We start from the raw sequence: 12,521 nt of genomic DNA on the forward strand, positions 1-12,521 counted from the left end.
ATAAATACACACCATAAGAAAATGAATATCTACAAAACTATTTAGAAAAAATATATTTACATTCAAATTATCAATACTACCTGTATAAACAAGAAATGATTACATATACAGTAAGGGGACACCTTCCGGACCAAACAAAGTGCTCCTTTAAAGCTTGATTCACACTACGATGCATTGAAAGCACATATGCAACAAATTTGACCAATCACAAGCAACAGTTCAAATTGCATTGTGTCCTAGTGGGAACCAAGCTTTATAGGGATGTCCTCTGGAATAGGGATGCCTTTGAATAGGGATCACCCTGAATAACTGTATTAGCAGTTGATATATTATTAAAAATGGCGTTTCATATTTGACATTGGTATCGGAATCTTCCTAATAAATTGTGATGGCACAAGTCACAACACAACATCAAATATAATGCTATTATCATTCTTCAGCAAATATGTGTGTCTGCTTTTAGCTGACATTTAAATAAGGCCTCAATATTACATTACATTGTATACAGATTGTATGAATTGTTTTTTATATTAACTAATATCTGTTTCACACACTAATGTAACAAATAGTTAAATTGATATCTCTTCCGTGGTAATCTTACAACGCTTTCACACGTTAGATTGTAACAATGTAAACACTGTGTAAAAAACTCTGAATGATTCATGAATACGCACAGATACTGCTGTGTCACATTGATGTAATCATCAGGGCGGGTCCAGTAGTTATAGGGATGCATACTCCCCCTTTTGACAGCTAAAATGAAATTAGGAACTATTTTTGACAGACTATTAATATCATATGTTAGTGCTACTTCATTTAAAAAATCCTGGATCCGCCCATATTGCTGAGGCCTGTAAAGATTACAGATTTCTTCCAAGATTTTACACAGAAATTCTTTCACATGTTCGTACCAAGATAACAGTTTGTAACAATATGTTACAATTTGATTTTTGTATGTGTGAATCAGGTATAAAAATTATGTGCGTTTGGATTTAGAATACTTATATACTTAAGGCCTTGATATACTACATTTAAATTGAATACAGTTTCTATGAAATATTTTTTTTTATATCTTATAAAACAAAGGCATAATTCTATCAACAACACAAAACATTCAGTCTGCAAGGTTAATTTCCACAGGTCAGTAAAAAAAAAATAAAAAAAACCTCTATAAAACTGTTTTAAAAACTTAACAAAATAAAATTTATGTTAACTGTGATGCATTACAAGTTTATGCATAATTATTTCATTCTTAAATATCAAATTCTGTATTAGACCACATTTGCATAAAAAAAGGAAGGATCAGTTTGGATATTTTACATTGAAATGAGCAGAATTTCAGTTTGCCATTTATATTATTATAATACTTGGCTACAAATTTCAGATTATAAGGTTCAAATCTGAATGTGTAAGGATTTTGTCAAGGTAGATTTTTCTGAAAGGAATTCTTCATTTCTGGGTGCAAATTCACCATTCCAGGGGGAGAGGGTTTTTTTTTTATATAAGAAACAGCCTTTGGTTTCCATATGCACACATAAGAAATATGAGTCTGTACCTATCCACCTGCATCAGCATATGGCTCTCGCCTATTTATTGGCAAGTTGCTTTGGGGAAAAGACAGCAAGGAAAATATACCTTTCACACATGCTTTAACTTTCCGCAAAGCAAATAACTTGACACATTTTAAGTTTAAATATTTTGTTATAGATCATAAATAATGTTACACAGTGTATGCACTATCAAACTTTATGTGACAAAAAAATGTGATGTGCTCATATATGAACATGATGATGTCATATCACTACCATATTTGGGCACATCACACTTTTTTTTGTCAAACTAGTTTGATAGTGTAGAGAGAGCTTTACACAGTGTAGGCATAAATATTTTCAACTTCTTCGTCTATCATTGGTTTACGGTAATGGAAATATTCCTGAAAATTATGACGAATACCTCGGTCAAACGGGTTGTGGTAGTGGCCGTTAGCGTCTTTTAAGTAATCGTATTTCTTATAGTTGATTCGTTCATTTGTGTTGGTGTTTGTAATTGCCATGAACCACTGGAAAATAAAATAGGTATGTTTACTAAGAATGTGAAGAAAGGCATGGCTTAGGAAGAGGGTGTTATTTAAAAAGCATGTATTAATGTGGGCTTCCATAAAAGACAAAGTAATGTGTATACAATATAACCGCTATTAAGGGGACACATTTGGTACTCAACAAAGGGGTGTCTATTAAATAGGGGTTGACCATCGTGTCAAAATAGACATTTCCACTAATTCGTTTCATTGCCCTGAATGGAGATGTCCCACAAGAGCTCTTACTATTAGATTCAAAGACATAAACGTAATACAAATGAACGATGAGCCAAGCCCATCAAAAGTTTCTGTATTCATTGGTTAAATACTTGCGTTGCGCCTCATTTGGTTGCATCTGAGTGGGTATCTAGCTTTAAGAAATAGCTGTATTTCATCTTTATACAAACAGTCTAAAATTGGAATATGCTAATTTGTTAAAAGCTTACCGTGGCAAAACATAAACCAGAAGTTATTAGGCCGAAGAAACTGCATTCAGCAATGCCTATGGCATACAAGACATTCCAGCCTTCCAAGTTGATGATGATGTAGGAAAAGTAAAAGGTAAATAAAGATAGCAACGATACACACGTTGTGAAGCCTACAAAGTACGTCCTAAAAAAAGAAAAAAATATATTATTTATTCATTCCCTTTATTTCGGATAGTACATCCATATACAAATCACACAAAAACATAAAGAGAAAATATTTCACAATTACATACAAATTACTTTGGATATTAAGTATGGATAAACTATTTTATAATTTTTCATATTTATTTGAGGGAGTGGAGTTGTGAGTTACCACTCTTGCACTTGGTCAGGAATAAACCCTGGACCTTGGGATTGGAAGGCAAGCAAGCACATCAACCACCAAGCTACATCTCGACTACTAGCATACTTGCTGGAGTACCAATGCCAATTGGTTTGGGAGCATTTAACTTTCTGCTGGTTAATAGCTTCTGATGCCATGTTGTATGAAAACGTTTGAAATAGAAATTATCAAACCAAACATTTGTTACTTATCAGTGAATTCATAGTCTATGCCGTTCCAGTGTCCAAAAACAATTAAAAAACATGGAGCGACTTACCTATTTCTATATCCTACACAGTTATACACATATGGACAATGATGGTCAAAATGCGCTACGCATCGGTTACATATACGACAGTGCTTGGCTCTCATTGGTTTAACCAGATGACACGTATGACACAGACGCTTTAATGGATTTTGACCCTGTTTCCATTCATCAAAGTGAGCTACCTGTAAAACAAAATTGAAATACTGCATTATAGAAAGCAAACCTATGCATTCAGGACCAAGTATCCAGTAAGGGTGTCCCCTGAATAAGGGTTTGCCATATTGTAAAACATATATTGCCCCTTGTTTGTTTCACTGGAAAGTGTCCCCCTTAATAGGGGTGTCCCAAATTAGTAGTTCTACTGTATTACTACAAGCTACTCTAAACAAGGCAATCTACAGGATGCTGAGCTCCAGAGATCAAAGGGTTTATCTGTGGCTGCGACACGATCAGTTCCATGCCCCTTAAAAGACACTGCGCACAGCAGAGATTATGTACATAGTACAGTACTGTTGGTATTTGTCGCAGCCAGACATAAGATCAACGGACTGTCTTGTCCGATTTCCTATCTTCCTGTTGTTATATTGCCTTGCTCTAAATACACTTACTCTTTTAATTGCTTGATCATAATCTGAGGAATTCTTTGGAAGAAACCCTGGATCCATTGTGTACGCTTTATACAACATGTACCACATGACAATATTAACAGCTATAAATAGATAATGGATTCCAGGTGAAAGGGCAAAGGTAGCCGGCACACACTGAAAAAAAAATGTTAATATGATATTAAATTCTCTCTAAATTTAAAAATGAAAGTACTTAGAAACTGAGTGAAGTACTTGGCAAAACATATCAGGGAAAACTATATTCGGGGAGAGAGAGGGCTCATTACTTTATATTTCGGCCACATGTTATTATATATATAGGAATACAGATGGCATGCTATTTCATATTTTAGATCATAATGAAGATACATTAACTCAGATTTTAATATAATAAGATTTTGTGATGTCACCAATTTTTCTGAAAATTATTAACTATTAACACCCAAACATTCTGGACGATAATTTAAAAGTTGTGGATGGTATCGTGCGAACAAACAAAGCAAGTAGGCCTACTATACTTAGTAAAAATCAATTTTGCCAAGTAAAAAGAAGGTTTAGTTGAAATTCATATTGTATAATAAAGAATAACAGATAAATGATTAAGAGTAGAGTGTTAATAGGTAGAGTTATAAATTCAAATATCAATACATCTTTTGTCTAGGAATTAAAATACAGAAATAAAGTCTTAGGGACCAACCATAACATTTCCAAAACAAACATAAAACTGATTTACAGTACTGTCTTAATTTCATTTCATAATCTAATAATTATTTACAAAGAACCAATGTCTTACCTTAAATATGTACATTGGGTATCCCCAAAATAAAACATTGAAAATATAAAACAAAAAAGGACCCTTGCTTTTGCCGGCAGGACCAAATATAATACTCCTAAATGAAAAAAGAGAGAAAATATTTTTAGTAATACAAAAAAATTATAATAATATACTGCTCTTTCTAACCATATAGGGAGAATTTCTTTTATTTCCCTACACAAATACTTTTCTGTCCTAAAACAACTGTTTGTCTGTGATTACCTTTTTGGAAGAAATAGGTACATAGGCCTACTCTGAAAACGAGAAAATAACTTATTGGGATAGCGATTAAATTTACTTTGCTAAGTAAAGTGGTTAAGGGGCACTGTAAAGGTGGCGCTGTCCATTCAAGCGATGCTTGTACACTGTTGAGAGCTCTTAAATATCTGTTTGTAGTGATCGTTTATCTGATTTCTATCAAAGTTTCTCTGTTTTGTGCTGTCTGTGGAAATCTGTGGTGGGATACGTTTTATGTATCTATTTTATGATGTTACCTATTTATTTGTCAATTAATTGCCTAGGCCAAGGCCCGGAAGGAATGTTTGTACGCAGTAATCGGTTGATGTACTCGCGTGACGTATTGTTTGGATTACGTAACACCCACGGGTGTGAGTCTGTCATTGGCGGAATTCCAATCGAACTTACCAGGTGTTTCAACAATACAGATAGCAGTCCAGAACAACCAACAAGGCAAACAACCTACAAACGTAAGCGAGGAAGGAGGGGTGGCGTTAAGCACAGATTGCAAAAGAGACCAAACAGACTACCATTACCAACCGTCGTACTCTCCAACGATAGATCTCTGTGCAATAAAATAGATGAACTGTCTGCTCTAATAAATTATGACCGAAATACTAATATTTGTTTTGTTTCACCGAAACATGGCTCCGTGAAGACATTACCGATACACAAGTGGAACTCAGTGGATATACGATAGTAAGATGTGATTGCACGGAAGCCGCTAAAAAAACTAAAGGAGGTGGAGTATGCTGTTACGTAAGTAATGAATGGTGTTCTGATATAACTGTTCAAAATATAACTTGTAATCCTGATATTGAACTGCTCTCTGTCTCCTTGAGACCATTCTATCTACCAAGGGAATTTGGATACTTAAAAATTATTCTTGTTTATATTACTCCTGACGGAAACGCAGAAAGGGCAACTAATCACATTGCCGAACAGGAGCAAGTTTTATCAGCCCGTTCTCCAGGAAGTCCTACTTTCATACTTGCCGACTTTAATCATTGTCGCCTAAACAGAATATTACCAAACTACAAACAGTATGTTACGTGCACTACTAGAGGCAATAGAACACTCGATCTTTGTTATGGAACAATACCCGGCGCTTTCAAATCTATAAAACTTCCTCCTGTTGGCGAATCCGATCATGATCATAATTATGATTATACAACTACTTCCGCTCTATAAGCAAAAATTAAAGAAGTCTTGCAAACCTGAAGTTAAACATGTAAAGTTGTGGTATCCAGAGCATATCGAGCATTTGAAGGACTGTCTTGATGCAACTAATTCGGAGGTTTTCACGGAATCGGCAAGTGATATTGATGAATTAACTGTGACTGTTTCCGCATATATAACTTTTTGTGAAAGCCTAACTATCCCAACAAAACAAGTTAAACTTTTTTCTAATGACAAACCCTGGATTGATCAAAAGCTGCCATTAGAAATAAAATAATTGGCTTATCTTAGTAACGATGTCTCTAAACTGAAAATAGCTAACGTAAACTTAAATCAAGTATTAAAAAAGGCAAACAAAGATTTAAAAAGAGAATTGAAATACATTTCCACGAAAAAAATTCCCGAGAAACATGGAAGTCATCACCACAAGTGTCGCTTCCTTGACACGATGATAGTAGCCTTGCAATGTCTCTTAATCATTTTTATACTAGATTCGACTCCTTTAATTTTGAAAATAACATCACAAACTTTTGTAACAATCTTTGCTCCACAAATAAAGTTTGTATTTCCATTAATGACGTAACAAAATTGTTCCATAAAACTAACTCCAGGAAAGCCGCTGGTGTTGACAAGCTTTGCTGAAGATTAATTAAAGAATTTGCAGAACAGTTACAGTAGTCTACATATTACAAAACTATATTTCAAATCTCTTTAAACTCTTCGGTTGTCTCATCGATTAGGAAACACTCGTTGATCGTACCGTTACCTAAATCGAAATCTGTAAAAGTGTTAAATGACTTTAGACCAATAGCACTTACTTCATTGATTATGAAATGCTTTGAACGATTTATTTCTCATTTGATTAAACTCGTAGTTGAATGCCAGTTGGACCCCATGCAATTCAGAAACATCTAGATAAGAAGAGCACATACTACCGTCTACTGTTTATTGACTTTTCATCAGCATTTAATATCCTGTTATCTAAACTCAACATGAATCCTTTGGATCAGAAATTGCCTTCCTTCCTTAACAAGTAAATACATCCTCTACACCAACGATTACCACCCTGTGTGCGAATCCTGCATGGCGATCAAATATGCAGATGACACTGCATTAGTTGGTCTAATTTCTGATAACGCCTCTCTTAACGATTATTATTGTGAAGTTTTGCATCTTACTGAATGGTGTAAAAACAATTATTTAATTCTAAACACTTAAAAAACATGTGAAATGATCAATTGACTTTAGAAAAGATAAAAACCCATAACATGGATTGGTAATGATAGGATCAATATAGTTTCACAGTGTAAATATTTAGGTACTGTATCCAAAAATGATTGAATTATATTATAATTCGATGATATCCAGTGTGATTTATTTTTGTTTTATAGTCTGGGGCGGCAGCCTTACAGCTAATGACATGGGTAGAGCGTATACTCGCACAACCGTCTCATCCCTTATTTTTAGAATACGAATTTCTCCCATCATTAGTCTGTATTAGATCTCTTTACACTCAAACTGGCAGATATAGAAAGTCATTTATTCCGAACTCCATAACTATACAGTAAAACATCTAGATAAGATTAGTATTACTATAATTGTGTCTTACCGTATTGTAGGCATCATGACAATTTGTTATTGGAATTTCTCTTTTGCCTGTATGCTCTGTATCTTTTTTCTTTATCATGTTTTTTGATGTTTTTTTTTTAATTTTAAGAGCTTTGTCTGTGTACAAACTTCAAATTTTAAATATTTTATATATTTGACAATAAATGCTGTGCAAGCAGCGCATTCATACAGGTTATTCCCTCATATGTACATTATACGCTTAAATAAATAAAACAAAAAATACGTACTTAAAATTGATTTGTGGGATAAAGCTAGCCTTGTTTTTACTTTCTCCTTCAATATATGAGATGAGATCTTTATGGTTGCGGCCCTGTGCTAACATTAATGGTGTCTTCTGGTTGTGATCTGGTCGGTCAATATCTACACCGTCCTGCTCACAAAGCATTTTCACAGTATTGAGGTCACCACTAATACAAGCAAGATGGAGAGGCGTCTGAAAAAACAATGAAATGAGGTTTTGATGTTTGTTTTAAATTTGTGAATAAATGTATATGAAATGAAAATAATATATTGTCAATTCCAACACAATCATAGCTCAAAAAGCAAGCCACCTTGGAGAGGGACCATCAAATATAGCCTGCATCACATCGCCCAATCAGATGCCAGTTTGAAGCCACGCCCCTTACACAGTCAAGGCTCAATACAATATGCCTATGATGTATAAACATTCCTCATATGCAAAGTACTGTAAGTATATTGTATCATTCATATCTTTTAGTGATAATTACTGTGATAGTGATAATCCAATACCTGTCCATAATTATCAATTTGCCGTGGGTTAAAACCTGAATAAATTAGAAGCCTGGTCAGTTCACAATGGCCTAGAACAGAAAATAAATACATATATATATAACTCTAATTGTGAAATATAAAGTGTTTGAAAGCATAACAAAAATAAACTTATTCAATTTATCAAACACGTATGGAAACATACTCCCATAATGGAACTAGTAATCAGCGCAACGTGTCTTGATATAACCGGGTACCCATTTTATACGCCTGGGTGACAAGAGGCAAATGTAAGTAAAGTGCCTTGCCTGAGGATACAAGCAATGCGGCGAGAGTTGGATTCGAACCACGACCTCACGATCGGTAATACAGCGTCCAACACAATGCGCCACACGCAGTTACCTTTATTGCATAAGGTAAAACATATCTTGAATACAAAAACTAATTTGCATCAAACTAATTTGCATAGTACATACCTTTAAATGCAGCCCAATGAAGTGCATTATCGCCTTCACGGTCGGTCAACTGTAACCTAGCACCCTTGGCCATTAGATAACATGCTAATGTTGTCTGGCCATACTGGCAGGCAATGATCAAAGGTGAACAGCCCTAGAAAAAAAACAAATGTGAAAAAAATGTCTTTTATATTACAGTATTATCTCTGAAACTATTGTAGCAAAAACATATACACACATATTGTTATATTTATTGCTTATAATACATTAAAATATGGTAATTCCAATAATCTCATTTGTTTCACAAGAAGTGTCCCCTTAATAAGGTGTGCCTTGAATAGGTGTGTCCCCATAATGGGAGTATCTTCTGAATATGGGTGTCCTAAAGGAGGGGTTCTAGTTTTTCAGGAAGTCTGGTTATGTGGTGGACTGTACTATAATATATAATAAAAGGTATTTGAGACGGTGTTTTTTTTTTAATATCATTATGAATGACCCTTTTTTATAGAATATAATAATCAATATAAAAATGAATGTTTCTTGCCAAAAGCAGTAACTCTAGAATGTCATGATTACCGTTGGCATTCTCTTATGAAAGGTTAAAAATCATTTTTGCATTTTCCTGTTCCTCTAATTTCATTAGCTACAGTAGCTGCTGTGTTGCGGGTAAATTATTTTATATAATATCTTAAATAGTCATCAGAATCACAAAAAAAACCCAAAAGAATTTTAAAAAGATGTATTGTCTCTCCAAAACATGAAAGAAAAAAAATTTGATTAGGAAAAATTTATAGTTTTAATACAGTTATTTCACTTTTGCGAAAAAACAAAAAAAGTGAAAAAAGTACAATATGCCTATGGTTATACTTTACCAGAATCCTGTTGTCCGAGACAGACAATGGGATTCTGGTTAATTATTTTTTACCTTTTATTGGGTAAACAATTAATTGGATCCAATTTTTGGACAAAGTAACATACAGTGGTAAAATAGTGGAAATACTGGAAATCGTATTCCTTGTATTTTTAACACATCCTACAACAACTACAGTAGCTCACCAAGTAAAGGAAGGAAATACTATATCTACCATAGTTATTAACAACAGTTGTGAGTTACAAGGCAATCAAACAACAGGACACTGAGCTCGCTTGCCAAGATAGGCTATTGTAACAGACTCATACATACCATACGATGAATTGTTTTTACTGCTACAGTATTTGATTGTATTTTGTTTAAAAGGTTGTATGTGTCTGATTTTTTTTTATGATATGAAGTTTAAAAAGGCATACTGTAATTTTTAAAATTGATTTGATCGAAGTAGACACAATTGATCAGATTTAACTGTTTTTCTTTTTTTTCTCTCCGTGAATTGAAATATGTGTACCGTTAAATTTCATTTTGACAATGCTGACATTAAAATTCATAAAACCAGATGATGTGTATACTCACTTTATTGTTATGTTTCCTCAAAAGTGCATCTCATATATTCTCATTAATTCTAGCATTGATCATTTATATCGAAAGTGGGAAGGGTTTTGAATTAAATCAATGCTATAACGTACAGATTATAGATGGTACCGTTTTGGTACTACCAGTCACGTAGATCCTAATGAAACTTTGTGGAAGCCAATTGGCCAATGGCAAATGAATCAAACGTGTAGGGGCGGGGCATACCATATCGGGCGCCAAACATTTCCGTTTGATCTAGGAAAGTGTAGTTTCTTGCTATTTTATTGCCTTGGTTACAACTCTGGTACTACTGTTGAACCACCAACCTACAGCTCCAATGCCTTACCTTATTGTCAATAGTATCAATGTTAACCCCTGCTTGTAAAAGAATATCAACAATAGCAACATGTCCATTTACACATGCCCAGTGTATTGGACGTGGGCCCAAGTCATTCTTACTCTGTGGATCTGTAATTAGAATGAAATAAAGTAATGAATTATTAAACTCTACATTCTTATTCTAGGAAATTTTCAAATAAAAAATAACATAAACACATTTGTATTACCATCTATCAAATTTTTTAAGTAATATTGAAATTTTGTTGTCAATATTTCTATCTCTTACCCAAGTTGCATTTTTGCTCAACCATAAGCCTAATGATGTTGGTATGGCCACCAAGAGCTGCCCAATGTATTGGTGTGTGTCCCTTTTCATCTGTTCTGGTTAAAACATCAGGGCCTTCTTCTTCAATTATTTCTTGTACACGTATAAGAAACCTTTTTTTATAGAAAAAAATGGCGGTAATCGTATGAAATGCATTTTCTGAATAGGGGTTGGCCACAGGGTTAAAACATATCCCCTACAGTAGTTTGTTTCAGGGAAAATGCCCCTTAAATTAATATAGATAGAAGCGTCCCCTCAAGCCCATAGCCATAACTTTTACACAGTGTTTTTTGCAAAATGATCATGATGATGCTGGACATAATTTATCGTCACATTTGGTGGTCTCAAAGTTTAAAGGGCACTCCAGACAGGGTCACAAATACAAGAATAACAGTGTCATAGAGAAAGAGTTCTATTGTACTTCTCAATTGGGATCGATCTAAATCCATACAATACATAGGCTAAGCCATCTACAGTCGAGTCTACAATCGGCTGGTTCATCATAGGCTAATTCATCATCATGTTCTTAATTAAATTGTTCATGTTCAAATCAATTACCCCTATACTTTTAGTCTTTTATAGGCCTATGTTGTATAAAATATGAACTCTTTTTTATTATGTTAAAACATTGTTTATTTAGTTACTATTACTTTATCTCCAAAGTACAAACAAAAATGCATGTTTTTTTCAGAGATAAAAGTGTGTTAGGCCTAGGCCTAGAAAGTGGAAAGCAGTGCCACGGCGAGTTCCCTTTCCCGGCAGCTGGTCAAAAGATTAAGATACAGTCGACCCATCGCTCTGACTGCAGTGTTTACCGATACTTCTTTTGGCAATTATCACCAAACTTACCCCGATTTAATAGTTAAAAAGATGTCCGTAGCTCTCCGTGATGCATCATTAGACCTTTCTTTTTCATGATCTTTGCAATCATGGCCTGAATGATGTTCTTTTGAACTCATTTCTAATAACAAATCTAGCCTAACAATTTTCGTCGCGGTGGTGGATTGTTGCTGTGTGTGTGGAAGCTTGCTTGTTGCTGTAGCTATGGTCGAAAACAATAACGTGTTCGAGACTACACAGTCGTGCCAAACCGTGAACTACACACGTTATACTGATTACCCGTTATACTACTATGTACATAATAACTCACACTAAATTACAAAATATTTCTCATCTTTTTACATATTTCACATTCTATATATATAAAGCATTATTAATTAAGATACAGTGAAAAATAAGCTAATTAATATTGCGGATTATTTCAGTTTTAATATTAGAAAAATATCTAAAACATAGGCTGGAACATAGTGTTTGAATCAGAATGTAATTATGAAAAATATTTATTATTATTGCTATCGCCATGCCTACAAAACAATTAAGCAGATGCTTTAAAATAGCTGCTTTCCCTTTCATAATATTACAATTATTGCATAATTATGCATGTGTATATAATTTCACACAAATACGTAAGATTTATTAGATTATATTATAAGCCCAATTGCAATATCTTATTTGCTTAAACCAGGCCTACCTATTTATTTTGTCTTCTTCTTCTCTTTCTTTTTCCCTTTTCTTTAATTCTTCTTGTCGTTTAATTTTCTTATATA

General features: G+C 33.9%; 1 protein-coding gene across 1 annotated transcript; it reads right to left on the reverse strand.

Moving 5' to 3' along the window:
* Window positions 1–72: 72 nt before the first annotated feature.
* On the reverse strand, window positions 73–11,954 carry LOC144843206 (uncharacterized). The gene is made up of 11 exons (XM_078699985.1): window positions 11,764–11,954; window positions 10,876–11,027; window positions 10,597–10,718; window positions 8,825–8,957; window positions 8,370–8,440; window positions 7,847–8,052; window positions 4,554–4,650; window positions 3,764–3,916; window positions 3,165–3,337; window positions 2,524–2,689; window positions 73–2,059 (listed from the first exon to the last, which is right to left on the reverse strand). Exons 1-11 carry the CDS (start codon window positions 11,871–11,873, stop codon window positions 1,865–1,867), a joined length of 1,578 nt encoding a protein of 525 aa, XP_078556111.1. The 5' UTR covers window positions 11,874–11,954; the 3' UTR covers window positions 73–1,864.
* Between the last annotated feature and the right edge of the window lie 567 nt (window positions 11,955–12,521).

Source organism: Antedon bifida, chromosome 5 (assembly GCF_963402885.1).
Source record: "Antedon bifida chromosome 5, ecAntBifi1.1, whole genome shotgun sequence".
NCBI classification, from domain to species: domain Eukaryota; kingdom Metazoa; phylum Echinodermata; class Crinoidea; order Comatulida; family Antedonidae; genus Antedon; species Antedon bifida.